Source organism: Formica exsecta, unplaced genomic scaffold, assembly GCF_003651465.1.
Source record: "Formica exsecta isolate Colony F162 unplaced genomic scaffold, ASM365146v1 scaffold3, whole genome shotgun sequence".
NCBI lineage: Eukaryota > Metazoa > Arthropoda > Insecta > Hymenoptera > Formicidae > Formica > Formica exsecta.
Genome location: NW_021850256.1, coordinates 1,027,019 through 1,043,113, shown reverse-complemented (window position 1 = coordinate 1,043,113; position 16,095 = coordinate 1,027,019). Strand labels below are relative to the sequence as shown.

The 16,095-nt window shown below is 40.1% G+C and overlaps 2 protein-coding genes across 2 annotated transcripts in view; both read right to left on the bottom strand.

Moving 5' to 3' along the window:
• LOC115237571 overlaps nt 1-10,151 on the bottom strand; it is a 43,291-nt gene extending 33,140 nt beyond the window's left edge. Inside the window, exon 1 of the mRNA XM_029810704.1 lies at nt 10,079-10,151. Within this exon, the coding sequence (XP_029666564.1) occupies nt 10,079-10,100 (22 nt within the window). The 5' untranslated portion in view covers nt 10,101-10,151. The remainder of the gene's footprint in view (nt 1-10,078) is intronic.
• An 855-nt stretch (nt 10,152-11,006) lies between these two features.
• Nucleotides 11,007-12,258, bottom strand: LOC115237572. Its single transcript, XM_029810705.1, has one exon. It carries the CDS (start codon nt 11,508-11,510, stop codon nt 11,040-11,042), a length of 471 nt encoding a protein of 156 aa, XP_029666565.1. The 5' UTR covers nt 11,511-12,258; the 3' UTR covers nt 11,007-11,039.
• Between the last annotated feature and the right edge of the window lie 3,837 nt (nt 12,259-16,095).

Here is a 16,095-nt window from a genome sequence, read left to right as displayed (position 1 = left end):
GCCTTATCAAGGTGTCGTGTAGGTTCTTTCAGAAATGACCAACGTATATTTCTCTTTCCTAAAGCTAATCCCTTACCCTGCATGATATCCCTGTATAAATGAGTCTACCGACGACCCTTCTCAGTCGACCTCTATATCCCGGCTCTCTTTATCCCGCTCTATGACATACTTAGCCATAGTGCACGCCCGCGTTTGTGGTAAAAAAGAAAGAATATATTCTTTAAATATTTTTCTTGTCCAAAAATATTTGCAAGATATTTCTTAGAGAATATTGGCTCTCTCGAGTTACTCTCGAAGCAATATTCTCGCTTCGTATCGCTTCTTCGGGGAAGATTGGCTTTACTTTATCGATTATTATTTTGTTAATAAAATATCGCATCAATTTAAATGGATTTATTGGCGTTATGTAAGAAAATTAAAAGAATACTTGAAGTCTGATAAATTTTATCGTGTCTGCTCATGTGTTATGCTCGTACTTGGCTAACTACTCGCATCCTTCGTGTGCGTTTGCGCAAAGTGCAATCGATGTAACGTATATAATGGGTCGCGAGTGTACTTCGAAATGTATGCACCTATGCTTATGTCTTCAATTAATCATTTTCTTTGCGACACGTCGTAACGAGATCTCTTCTGAATGTATAATTAAAGATCGCAAGAAGCGCAAAAAAGAAAAAAGAAAAAACTTTTAGATACGAACGGAATAGAGAGAGAAGAAAGAGAACGGTGCTAAAGTCGATTAAACCCTACAAGAGAGTCTCTATCCAGGTTGTAGGTAAGTGCGCAGCTGGCGTAAATGCGAGATCTCCTAATGAAGCAAACCGAAAGGCGTTTCGAAATTCTATGGAATCGCTTAATGCAGACATAGTTTAATAAATTTTATCAGATCGCTTTAGAATAGAATTCTGAAAAAAAATATTTTCGTAGTATTCTACTATGTAGTAAAAATGAAAACGTTGTAGTAAATGAAAGCGCATTATGCATGAAATATCGTATGCATCATCGTCAACATATGAATCACCGTGCCAATTCCGCGCCGCGGTCCATGAATTATCGATTATACATTTTCGATAAAAGTCAGAGGCGCGAGGCACACAGGAATGGGACTTTATCGAGTATTTTAAGAGGAGAAAAGAATAATCATCACCATAAATCAGATTTGAAAGCATTCTCGATGTTTCCGGACGCCGAATACGCGAGGGTGATAAGATAAACCATGCACGTGATTATCACGCAACACACGGATTTTCCAGAATCCCGCTGTCGCAAACATATGGCCATTAGCAATGCGATGAATTTGAAGAAGAACTATCGTTATCATGATTCAATCTCGACTATGTAAAGATATTTAATCTTTAGTTCCGCAAACACACACAAATGTTAAAATAGAATACTCATTTTCTCTCTGTTAAAACGATAAAAGTTTTAAATTTTAACTCCTGGGACTTAATGTCGAGCGCTTTAAGGGAACAAAAACAACTTTATACAACGTATAAAGATAGTTTCTGAATAAAATATCGTTGTTTCCGCAAACTATAATGCAAATCTGCCAATCGACTTTTGTTTCTAAAATTACGATCTTCTTCAAAGTCGATTGAACTACTACTTAAGATCTCTTATCTTTTTTCATTTAAGGAGCATTCTTAAAAAGCCGATAAAAGTAATCAAATGACACAATTGACAAAATTATTTGTTATAAGTTTATGAATAAAAAAGTATAATTTCTAATATAACAATGCGGGAAATTCAAACCAACATTGGCATCTTATCTGATATATAATGATCTGAATAATCTTATCTGATAAATATTTTATATTATCATGCGTATTGTGAATATGAACTTTCTGGGTGCCATTATATAATAAGTAAATTCAAACTTGTTCAAGCATTAAATAACCATTGCATTTCTTAAAATTTATTATATACCTTTGTGGATTAATTAATGCAAGTTCATTCTAGTTACCACGATGAGACTTTGCACCAAGATAAGAATATAATAAACACTCTAATATTTATGCTAAAGGAAATGTGTCCTATATTATCGCGGTGATGTAACATTTTTTTTCTGTAGCGGGTCTTGCGAATTACGAGCGACGGAGCCGCGCGAGATGTAATTAACAGATTACGCGTTAGCGGACTTCAAACTAACGTAAATCTCCTACCGATAAATCTGAAGCTTCTGTCGGATTACTATTTCGCTAAGTCGGCGTGTACATAGTGCACTACATCTCTCCCTCTGTCTCTCTACATGCTCGGATTTGATATATTTACTGTGTGGAACTCTACACATCAGAATAATTGAGAGGGTTCCGGTAAAGAAGAAAATTCACGTCGTAACAACTCGCGTATATTATCTTCATTAATTGTACTAATTACTCGTAACAAGGAATATATATATCTAATCGATTAGCAGTTGAAAATTCTACTGTCTCTATCTATACAAGAATCCAGAAAACTCAATAATTTATTTAATAATCCGATTTATTCTTATAGCTTATAGTCCCGATAAAAACAGATCATTCGCGTTAATGATTTATTCTACGCGGCACATTAACCCTGCGGAGGGGCGACGAACAATGGCGGCTTTGCCAAAGTTTGGCCTCACGTCCGATAATTCCTTCGATAATATTGTTTTCGCGCATAATTAACTCCGTGGGCAGAGCGCGCGTGGCATCGATGTGCACCTCTCTGTGTACGTCTCCTCTGTCACGAAACTTTCGTCAGACGAACCGTTCCCCTAATAAGCGTTCCCCGATAATCAACACGATGACAGCGATGCGACCGCACGAAAATGCGCACCACACTGGACGAAAATTATTGCAGGAGATGGGGACGAGAAGATGGGATTTTCTTTGGCGTGCCCTGACGTCAGGGAGGGAACGACACCACCATCCGCCGGGACGAATTATTAATACTCACGCTGTGTGAATTGCATTTGCGCGGAAGCGACAGGCGGAAAGTTTCTGTCGCCGGCCGAATCACGGTGCGACATTTATACGGCACCCGGTATTAATGCAGCAATGCCTGCGCATATTATAAAGTCCCCGCGACTATCAGGGGATATTACATGTTTACTATTACCGGTACTTGTTGTCAATAAAATCGGCTTAGCGGCGAAGTTTCCTATCAACTATCCGTCGAGAGCGCACCGCGCACGGATTTTCCGGCGAGCCTTTATCGGAAAATAGAAGAGAAAAAAAAATAGAGAAGAGAAGGATCGGGAAAACTGCGTGTCCGAAGACTCGACCTCTACTCGATAGTCCGAACTATTGCATTTTTCCCCACCCGCGATAGAGTTCAAGAACCCCTATTTATTATGACGATGCCAGTATCCCTTAGATAGGTTCACGAATTCCCGGTGGAAACTCGTGGTATTGGATTCCGATCCCCTCTACACGTAAAACGTACTAGTTACACAACGGTGAACGATAGAAAATGGAGATGGATTGCATCGAGTAAAATCGAGTAAATTCATACATGATGATTAATAAGCTCTATAAGAATTTGGATGACCAGATATGAAAGCTCATATAAAATAATATTTTAAACAATAATACGATAAATAATAATTGATAATCTATTCTTTATTTAAAAATTTCCTTTTCGGACATAATGATATCATTGAGCATCAGTTAAAAAACTAGATAGATAGATATAAAAACATTAACATAACAAGAAATATATCAGTAACTCGGAAATACTATTAACACCATTATCTCGTAGCGTAAATCCTGTATCATCGAGTTTCGAAGTTTTCCGCACTAACCATCGCTCTTTCTCGTACCAATAAACACTCGTTTGAAATATCTACTCTTGCGATCAATTCTGGTATATCGGCGTCGCTGTACACAAAGTGCCGGCAGCTATCTGCAGGGGGCCGATCAAAGCGTTCCAAAAGTTTATTCCGGTCGAATCCACACCATTCTTCGGAAAGCATCAGAATATTCGTCGTCAGAAATATGGCGAGTCGTCGCAAGTTCGTTATTACAATCTTTGTAATGCCCCTTAAAAGTTCTTTACACCTTTTTTCGTCCTTCGCTCAACTCCAACGAGTTGCAGCGAACCCGAACTTAAAAGCTCGAAGGGCTCGATTATTATAGAGGAAAGCTTTCGAGAACATCGTCCGAGAACGTTGGTTATCGAAGCGAGAAGCACAGAGTACATGCAAGCTGCCCGATAACCCTTTAACTTTAACACATCGCAAAATTTTTCGTTCGATAAACGAAACCTTCATCGGCTCGGAAAAGTGGCTCTCGTTCACCGAGGTGCGAGAAACGCAAGCAAAAAGTAGCGCTCGCCGTTTTTCACCACCAATAGTCAACATGGATTCACGCAGAATATGGCGTTTATATGACAAAAATTTCTACCCGGCCAGAAATTATTATTTACTACAAACCAGCTCGTTACTTTTCTTCTGAAAAAGTAGCTACTGTTACCGCCTGGAAAAGTGCTCGTTACTTTTTGTCTGGAAAAGTAGCTATCGCTAATAAAACAAATGTTCTATTCTACCGAAAATATAGACTAATTCTTATATACAAAGAGAAATTAATAGGTTATTCGTATAAATACAAATTCGGTTAATTGCTCGAAGTTTCGTGTACATCGATACGTTGTTAACGTTACGGCGTGCAAAGTGACTTTGCTTCGGTGTTCGCAGTCTTGAGCGATGGCCAAGTTTCAGCGGCTAACTATACTTTGCACTGCTTGAAATACCGACACAATAAAGGGAAACTTTTGTCCCGAGCAAGTTACATTTCTTACGCTGTGTATCCTATTTTCCTCGTAGAATGTTTAGAAACTGATACTAACACCCACTTTTTATACTTCATATATATAGAATCATATTATATAACTTGTAAAAGCTCCATGATGCCTGAATAATCGTCGTTCTTTTCTTATTTTAAGTTTTAATACCTATATAAAAAAAAGTACATGGCTGTTGTTGCTATAAATACAAATATTCGTGTTGCGTAGTATATGAACGGAAATAAGTAAAATATTTTAAGAGAATATTTTAGAGGAGGATGCTGGTCTCGAGGAAATGCTCGGAGAATCTCGTTTCCGTACGTGAATAAGATCAACCTTCGTTTGCGAATGGCGACGGTGGTGGTTTCCGTGTCTGATAACGTTTCCTCTTTCTTTTTTTTTTTTTTCTCCTCGGGGAAACTACTCGCACGGACGCTTATATATGTATGTACGAAGAACGGATGAGCACATGTGCGGATTAAAGTGCGCTAGACTACCGCAAATCGTCCATCGAAAATTCACATTCAAGGAGATTGAAGGGGCGAGGTAATGCAACGTAACGCAGATAGTCATTTTCATCATTTCCGGAATCAGTATTTTGCGGGAATTTTTCTCCGACGAAAATGTTCACCCCTTGCGAACACACAGCTACGTTCCATACATACAAGGTATGTATATTATTATTCACACGTATATTTTCCTAACTCCTTAAATTTATAATTTATGTAAGATTTAAAAAAACTTTATTTAAACTAGAATGCGCGATAAATCTTAGACAAAAAATATTTCTACGTTATTTGTAGAGAATATTAAGAAAGCTATTTTAAGGAAGATCACGCTCTCAGTTCTCAATTGTCGCATAATAAATTAATAAAACTAATTTTATATTACTTTCGTATTCCATAAATCGAAATAAACGCAGTTGTGGAAGTATGATTATTATATGAAATATTCTCGATGAAAAAACTTCGTGCGAAACGAGCAATTCGTGCCGAAACATGATTTCTTCCGGATCTTCATATTACTGTAGGAAGAAATGCTGCTTCTTCAAACAACAGCGGGATTTTATAGCAGCGACAACGCGCGAAAATAAATGTCCGCACGGTCGTTAACGCGAATGGAACGGATTGCCATCGTTATTGCGAGCGTTTCATCTCCATTAACGATGACACATTTCCGGCATCATGACGATGAAACGCTAAGCGCGAATATGTAGCCCTATGCGAACGCGAGCGAGGGGGCGAGTGAATGAGCAAACGACGAGAGAACGATAGAAAGAAAGTAGGTCTCTGCCAGAGACGTCCGCCATTGAGAGTGTTACAATTTTGCTGAAAAAGATTTACAATGACAATATACCGGTGCACACGTGCGGCCGAGAAAACGCGCCGGGAAATCATTTCGCTAAAGAAAATCCTCTCGAAGACGATGAAACGCTAAGCGCGAATATGTAGCCCTATGCGAACGCGAGCGAGGGGGCGAGTGAATGAGCAAACGACGAGAGAACGATAGAAAGAAAGTAGGTCTCTGCCAGAGACGTCCGCCATTGAGAGTGTTACATTTTTGCTGACGGGCAAGATACTAGAAAAAGATTTACAATGACAATATACAGGTGCACACGTGCGGCCGAGAAAACGCGCCGGGAAATCATTTCGCTAAAGAAAATCCTCTCGAATTTCGGATAAATTTTTTACAATGCGACATCTCGAATTACTCTTGTTATTGCAGACAAATGCGTCCGAGTTTTTGTTTTCTTTCTCACTTCTTTCAGAGACCATGAGAAACGCAGAAGCGAATAATATTTCGAGTGGTAAGCTTTTTAAAAAAGTCAAGAAGACACGTGCAAAAAAAAATGAGAACTGATTGCGAATGGTAGTGCGAAGACGATCATAAGTATAAAGAGAGTCTGAGTGGATTGAGCTTGAGAAGCGAAAGAGTTTCCTTTTCATGTAATGGCACTCTTCAATCACTTCTTACTCCTTGCAGACTTGCACTCGCTTTTACGCTATCGCTTCTTGCCCCATGCTATCATTGTAGTTTTTACGACGACGCTTTTTCTTACGTTGTATTACGAAAATGTCCACAGAGAATTTTTCTTTTCCGAAAAGGAATTTACATTGTTATCAACGTATTTACATGGTTGAAAAGCACAAGCATCCCTTTTAAATTATTATTCAAATATATATATATATACATTTTAGAAATATCTCTACACGTATCTTATCCCGCGAATACTTGAGATTCGTCTTATCCTCCAGAGGTAATTTCTAAACATGAAAGAATCATTTAAATCAAACCGCTGTGAGGATCTCAATCTAAAATTAAGGAGAGATAGATCTCAACCATATACAAAGCGTAAAATTCGCTTTAATCACAGCCATAGCAGCTTGAGTCGCCGATCCAGATTGATCGCGATTTCCGCGTGCAAATTGCCGCCTTCTTCTTAACGATACGTCGCTCATTGTCAGAGTTCTTTGTAATTCGCTCGTCCTACTCGATCGTACAGCGCGACAAGCACGAAGAAACTAACGAATATCAAATTGCCACGGTTAACAACAGCGCCGGTTTTCACCATACCTAACATCGTCCCTCGCAGACAGGGGAAAATTCAAGTTGGCTCAGCCCGGTAGTATATAATGCGAGAGATTTACATAGGTCGTACCACCTGGTAGATACATCGCTGCTCGTCGTTTACCCGACGAGCAGAGTGAGAGAGGAGAGAGATAGAGAGGAGGCGAATCGCGCGTGGTGGTTGCGATAGTGGTTGCGAGCCGCGAAAGACGAAGACAGAGATCGAAAGAGGCGGTGGTGGATAGCAGAGGAAAGGGGGGTAAAGGAAGGAGAGGGGACGGCAAAAAAGCCGCGCTAGGGGTGGCGGCGGTGGCGGGCGACGAGTGGGGTCGGAGCGAGCGGTGGCTGAAGGAGGGAATGACCCCGCGTACACCGGGGTCAACCGTTGCACTATGCTCTCCGTGTCTCATAGTCATGGACGAGCCTCGCGTTTACTCGCTCGCTTTGATATACGGGGACCAGGCACACCGTGTACGTACACGAACGACCTGGGAGGAACCACCTGAACCTACCCTACCAGAGTCGGATGTTGCCTCTGTCTCTTGCTGTCGCGCATACGCGCCGTACGTACGCGCACGAGTCGTCGACTTGCTGATGATATTTATGAATACACGCGGGATGAAGAGATGGCAAGACGGAGGCGGCGAACATTACTTCTTGTTATTGTCAGTCGATATATTTTTAGGTTGCCCCTTCTTTCCAACAGTCTTCTTTTCTAGACGACGTCGACTATTTCTCCATCAGATTTTGCTTATACGAAATATGTGAGAAAGAATAAAAATTCGAGAGTAAATATTTTCATCTAGATTCATGCGTGAACAATACGTGCGAAAACTTGCGGAATGTAATGTCAAAAAAGATACATATAGGTATCACAATGTCGTTTCGCATGTCGAGTTTTAGATCTGTCGGAAATATCTACCGAGTGAGAGAACATCTGAAAGATTATTTGCACGATATCATGATAAAGTATTAAATTGCATATCGATATTTCTTAAAATTAACAACACATTACTAACATTAATATTTATACAAGATGTAAAAAAAATTTTGTACCGATAACTATGTTAACGCTTTTAAAGATTAATATTAGAAGTCATTAATCAAAAATTATAAGTCATCAAGATATATGTCGGAATTATAATTTGGAATACGCTAGATGAGAATAATTCTAACGTTCAACTACTTTTTTACGTATAAAGAATGCGCGAGGAAAATACAGATAAAAATGTGCGAAATTTGCACATACATATCTCCCGACTGTTCTTTCGCGAGCGCTGGATTACGTCACATGTCAAGTCAGATCTCAGTATCGCGCACGCGGCTACTCACGGAACAGTGAGCATCCGCTTCCGAAATCGCTTTATGCGCGATCATATTTCTTGGCCAGCCGCATCCTATATTTTTCGTCTAGAACAGCAGATATCCGTGGCGGTGTATTAAGTCATAATGGATATAACCGTCCTGCATCCATCACAAAATCAAGTTACAGTTACGGGAATGTTCTATCGCAACATTTCAATATTGATTCCACGTACGTCCGCATTCAGCAACTGCATGTGTATACGTATACGTATACGTGTGTGTGTGTGTGTTCGCGAAACGCAAGACGCTGTATAAATCACGCTTCTAAGTCGATAATCGAGCGCGACGCGCACGAGACAATGAGAACGAGAGATATACGATAACGGTAAAAGTGCAGTCGATCGATTTGTGATATATCGCGTTGTCGCGCTGTTAGATTATAATCCAGCAACTCAGCAGCAGCTGCTGCTGCTGCGATGCATTGTAATTTCTTCACGATATGGCTAAAAATTAAACGCATCACTGTTGTCCGGTGATAGCGGGAAATGTAGATGAGAATTTTTTCGTGATACTTAATGCCCGTCACAGCGGCACGCCACCGCAGACCGCCTCTCCAATTAACGCAATTAGCGATTTCATTAGCGCTAATTACATCATGCATTTTTTTTTTTTTTTTTTTTCCTCGTGGCACGCAAATCCGGAAAAGGCCTGGAAATCCTCTTCGAACTTTTCTAACGGAAAGAAGTTTTTATCTCTTTGCCGAAAACCTCGTAAAGAAGTCGGAACGGTTTTGAGCCAGCCGCCGTTTTTTTTATACGAGATTTTAATAACCCTGTATTGCTCATTTTGCTCCGAAATGTGAGATTTTTTAATTTCACACGCTGTTACTTTTAATCGCAGTCTTGTCACTTATTTAATTTTTGTTTTTATTAATTAAATGTTACTCTTCCAATAGTTATTTAAAAATAAAGCGAACTAATTTTTAAAAGAGTAGAGTCCCAAGTCGAAATTGTTCTTCTATTTTTGATCTCAATTTTCAATTTAACATCTATTTTAATATTTTAAACCTTCAAACAGGAAACTATTTATTTGCCGTCTATTTGAGATAAAAATAGCACTTAATTCCTAAATAAATCCTATCGAAAAATTCTGTAAAAGTCACAAACGTGAGAAAATCGAGGAATTGAAAATAAAAGGAAAATTTCGACTCGGATTTGTACTAATAACTAATAAATCGAAAATTATAATAATAATTTCTGAAGGATCTAAATTTAGAAGGCTTAAAATGGGGAAAGGATTAAAATGATTTAATGAGGCTCAGGTTGCTTCGTTAAATTTTCAATTAGAAATAGATTCTGATAAATATTTCATTCGTTAACTCCGATAATTATATACATATTGCTTCATTAGGAGTTTGATAAACGATATGTTCAGAGAAAAACAATGCAAAAGAGACACTTACCCGTTACGCTGAGCAGCGACATGATCTGAGGATCCACGGTTAGTCGGCTCAATTTCTCGAGTTCTTTAATCGGCCGAACAGTGCACTAGACGTAAAGATCCGTACGAAAGTGATGCTGCTTCACGATGAAAAAACGCCGAATATACACTTTTTTTTTCCGTATACGATATACAGGCTATTACGCGCCGCATATATATGCCTAATACATTAATATAATCCTCTTCTTCTCTCTCCCTCTTTCTTTTTCTCTTGCGCTTTTTTTTTCTCTCTATCTCTCTGCTTTTGCTCACCGTGCGCTTCTATCACATACGATATATGAACGCGGGATACGTGTGTGCATACATACATATATGTATATATATGATATGCGCGTGTCAAGTGGTCGCGATGTTTGAGCTGGTTATACACGAATTGAAAGCTCGCGGTAAGCTCAACACAGCGATCCGTTTTTCCCCCTATATTTCTCTGTCTCTTTCTCTCTAATTACTTGATGTTGTACACAAAACAATTGTAAAATTTTGTTTACAGTCTGTCACAGGTTAACCGCTGCGATCACGACGAAATGTTCGTTCGTACCTTATCGCGCTTACACGGCTTATCTGGATCGACGGGCGACCTGGCTTCTCCTCTGTTCCTCTCCTATACCCCGGTCCACCCTCTTCCACCCACTCCTAGTGTGTACACTGGCCGATGACCGTACGTGACACGAGTTTCTACGCGCTCGTCTGTAACACTGTTTTCTCTGTATACCGGCACGATGACGATCGATCGCGCGGAGAGAGAGAAAGACTGTTGTACACGTTATATTACTACCGATTGACTCGCTATCGAGTCGTTACTGACTCGCGAAAGATCGATTCTCTCGGATTATCGTTTGCAGCTCGCCGTATTAATCATCATCGCATCTATACGTCATCGTGCGTATCGTCGATTCGGCGAGTAGTAGTAGCGAGGCACTTGGTCACGCGCAACAACGCAGTCCATTCTGGCGATTGAGAAGGTGATCGTCACTGTTCGCTGTCACTAATGCCTCGCTATTGTCCGCGTTCGCGTCGTTCTGCCTCGTTGGGATTCGTGCTATTACCAGATCGTCCCCGTCGTCGACGAGCAGCGCGATTACGTATTTGCAATAATAGCGATAGTAGTAATAATAGTAGTACGGCAGCGCCAACGCGATTACTGTGGAGACGCTGCTGATCCGGTCGGTGCTGTTGCTGCTGTCGTTCCCGTGTAACGCGCGACGGCCGCGATCCCGAGACAACATCGCCGAGACAGCGTCGCTACGCAGGGCCGTCGTCGTTGATCGCCGTTGTCCGTCAACGTTGTCGTAATATCGGCAGTGCGTGTCTCGCTTCAGGAGGAGCGTCCACCGTGCCGTCGTCGTCGTCGTCACCGTCGCCGCCGCCGTCACCGCGCTTCTCGTTATTATCATAGTAGCGAGGGCTGCAGGGGATGTGCCGTCGCGCGTCTCTCGTGCTTGTCAGGGAAACGTGCACCACCAACGACGCCAGGCACGTCGTCGCCGTCGCTCCGAGGCGCGACCGGTCACGCGCATTTCACCACGATACCGTGAAAGAACGCCAGGCCGGAAGACAGAAAGATAAAGAGAGCAAAATGACAGAAAGGAGCGGAAACGAAGAGGAATGGGAAAGAAAAACAGGGGAGACCGCGCTCGGACGAATTTGGTGCGAAGGATGGATAAAGAGAGAGAGAGAGAGAGACGGAGAGAAAAAGGGAAGGGAGAAGAAGGGGATGAAGGGGCGAAGATTGGAAGAAGCACGCGGCACCGCGTAAGAACTCTTCGAGATTATCACGTATCGAACACACAGTACTGTCGTGTACCGCTTCCTCTCTCCTTCTCTTTCTCTCTCTCTCTCTCTCTCTCTCTTTCTTTCTCTCGCTCCGGGCACCGCTCGCTCTTCACACCGCTTCCGCGTCGATCGCGGCCGCGTAACCAGCACGCTGCACTTCTTCGTTATAGAGGGGTAACGTGCGACATAACGTTACCGGAACCAGGAACCGTGTCTCACGCGCGTAATGGAAGCGCGTTGCCGCGGTCGCGTGCGATCCGCTGCTCGATCTGCTGCTGCCGCTGCCGCTGCCGCCGCGTTAAGCTGCTGAAACGTTGTTGCGAACGTACGCGGACTGCTCGACGTCGAGCACTGTGCGAGCGGAGACGCCTCCGACACGCCGCCGCCATCTTGCTACGTCAAGGGGATGATATAGCGCCGGCGCCGGTAGGGATGATAAAGCCGGCCAGACCCGAGCAAAGTCGGAGCCGCCCGACAATCGTTCCGGCGAGACCGCCGTGACAACCGTCTCTCCTCCTCCCCCCCCCTCACTTCGCGGCTGCGAGCCACTCATGCCGGTTCTCTGTGATCCTCCTTCGCCATCGGCGAGAGAGGAGCCGTCTTTCTCGACGATGCCTTCGCCCGTTCCGGGAGTGCAACGTCTTCGGAAATCGTTGCAGCTAGTGTAGGACGCGATGATTTGGGGATTCGAAGAGTTTTGGAATACCGTTCCTCTTCCTCTTTCGATTTGCACGGTTCTTTAACGAGAATTGCTTTCGCACAAATTCCGCGAGAATAAATATTCATCGAATATACAATTCAATTCGAATATTTTCTTGTAAAACACATTTACGTCGTATATTTTTCATAACGTGAAAAGGTTGCATATATTAAAGTTTGGTCGATTTCGAACCTTGCAAATTACGCTTTACACCTACGCAACTCTAAATAACGATGTTATTCAAATTCTTCGCCAGAATTTTCGAAACAAACGCAGGACGCAGTGAAAGCCGTTTTCACATGATTGCAATAAAAAAAGAAAAAGAAGAGATTAATCATTTGTAGATGCCTAATTCTGATAACAACCGCCTACACCGCCATTCGTGATTACTTTACGAGGCGATGGAAATCTCTCTCTCTCTCTCTCTCTCTCTCTCTCTCTCTCTCTCTCTCTCCCCCTCTTTTTCTCTCTCATTATTTCGAATAAATTCTATCCCGTCGCTATCATGAAGTAGCTATAAAAAGCTACTAAAATCGTAGCATGCCGCCGGCACGATTCAATTTATGCGCTCGAATGAACGAAAAGTTACATTCGATTCCGCATAGTATATAACACATGCAGAAAATAAAATTTTATTCTACGAATAACACGCAAAATATAAATAGTATACATATTTTGTAACGCCCAGACTTTCCAGGTATTACCAATTCAAGATATTTCGAACATTGGCATTACAGATGGAAAATTGGTTCTCATTAGGATGCATGTGCAAACTGTTTTCTCGTTAGCGTGATAAAGAGTCGTAAATGCGGGGTTGAACGAGCCGAGGAACACGCAACGATTGGTATTCAAAGTCTCTGTAAACGCCGCCGTGGAATAAGATTACATCACCGGCTAATCAGTATCAAAATAATAAGGAATTTTGCACGTTGTCAAATAAAGATATTTAATCATTAATTAATTTCACGATCTAGTCCCTTTTGCATCAGCGTAACAAATTCGCGAAACTTTTCTGGGGAAACTTTACGATATATGCCGACAACTCAACGCAGTAAATGCGCCGCGTTAGCAAGTAGTTATGTCGCTTTACGCCGAGACTTAGCAAGTAGTAAATCCCGTTCGCGCGAGACGCGCGAGCAGCGAGCCGCGTCGCTGACTCGAACTACTGAAAAACAGATCGTAACTCATGCGTTCTGTGATTTTCATACATGTCGCATTGTACAAAACATCGATGACGTCGAGCAAATCTTATCGAGTTTTGCGTGCGAAGCGATGACCGATGCAGTAATGACAGTTTGTCACAGATAAATAAAAATAAAGTACTAATAAAATAATATTTATATTAATAGGCGCGCGCGGAGTGCTAAATCGATATTCGCAAGTATTGTTGCTTCTTTTCCGCGATGCTGATTGGTTATCTCAACACTGCGCTGTGCATTACTTCATAAAAATTTGTCATGACTTAGGTGCGTATTTGACAGTTCAAATATTAAGTATGTGTGTATAATTTTAATTTAATAGATTTTGAAAAACGGGTAACTAAAGTTAATATGTAAATAATTTTATAAATATGTGTGTATATGTGTGTGTGGCGTCTAGATATACCCGTGGGAGAGTTATATTATATATTTAGTTTTATATATATTTCATTTTTGGAAACTTATGAAATATTTAATATAGAATATTTAATAAAAAAATATTTAACTTTCTGGCATATTTTATGATGTTTTATTATACAAGAGAAATTTTTTTTATTATATACCATGCATAAATTTAAATTTCCAAATATAAATTATAGGAAGAATATAAAGATTGGGGAAAATGAGAAGAAATAATCACAAATTATAAGTACCATATTCAGTCATTATTCAGATTAACAATCGCGAAATGCTACATCAGATAAATCTTAATTTCTTGAATACTCAGTCCAAAAATTCGGAAAAAATCGTACCTCAAATCATGCATTATGTCATCTCAGAATAACAAAAAGAAAAGAGCAATGGTGTGCATTTTTATTTTTTTTTATAAATAAAATAAACGCGTTTATTTCAAATAGATATAAGTTAAAAATTTTTTTGATCTCGTATATGAACTTTTCACATATATTCAATTATGTAAAGCATAAGAAAGAAATAGCCAATTCGTTGCCGAAATATTTTACGTACCATGATATATATATATATATCCCACGAATTATCAATAACCATAGACATAGTATATCTAGACCGAGTATTAAGGAGTGGGGATCGTCAAATATTAGACAGAGATAGCATGCTTTGTATCACCATTCTATCTTCATCTTTTCCATCCCTTCTATCTTTCTCTTTCCCAGTCAGACAAAGGCAGATCGGTGATCGTACAGCAGCTGTCTCTTTCTATTTTTTGACGCGTTCTGAATACGGGAGATGTAGAGACGCGCAGTCTATATATTATACGTCTATGTCAATAACGTGATATTTGGCCTTGGCGACGTAAACATTAGAGCGCTATCGTTTACGTGCCTTTCTCTACTCATTCACGCGACGACACTCGAGTAGAAAAGTCGTAGTGTGAGACCTTGTCAAATCCCTTTTCTAAACGCGATCGCAACAAGTATCAAGAAATAATTTAATATGATTAATATAATTAATAATTAATTATCTTTTACATACGTTAAATCATACTTATAATTATATCGCAACAATAAATTTCGAAGCGCGTATTTCGTGTATTTCGCGTAATTTACTCATTTAATTAAATAAGAAACGTAGTAACAGGAGTCCAAAATATAATAAATTATCGTTTTGTTGCTATTTATTTTTATAAGCAATAATTATTTCTTTAACAATATTTAAAGTTAAATATGTATTCTTGTCCGGTGCTTTATCGTTTGATTTTTCAATGATTTAAATATAATTTGGATTGAGAACGCGCAATTAAATATTCGGATCGCAGGATCAAGTAATTAACTTAACGAAAGCCTTCGTGATGCATCTATCGATTAATAAATAATTATTCTATAATTAAAAATACTTATATAATTTAATATTCCGCATATATATACGTTATAGTATGTGAAATATTTCAGTAATGTATTATCAATAACAAGGTGTTCGGCCTTGGCGGCGTATAGCGTTCTATTGTTTACGTTTCACAGCTTTGTTATCATTGACACTTGAATAGTACTGTAATAGTGGGAGATGCTCCGTCACAAATTCCTTTCCTACGATACTTATTATCATTCACGCGACGACACTCGAACAGAAAAATAGTGATGCGAGACGCTCCGTTAAATTCCTTTTTCAAACGCGATCGCGCCAACTATCGGGGAATAATTTGATATGATTAATATGATTAATAATTATCTTTTACATGCGTTAATCATATCGCGACGAATTTTTAAGCGCGTATTTCGCGTAATTTATTTATTTAATTTTAATTAAATTTTATTTCATTTATTCAAATAAAAAACGTAGTGACAGAAGAAATAATAAATTATCGTTTTGTTGCTATTTCTCTTTATGAAC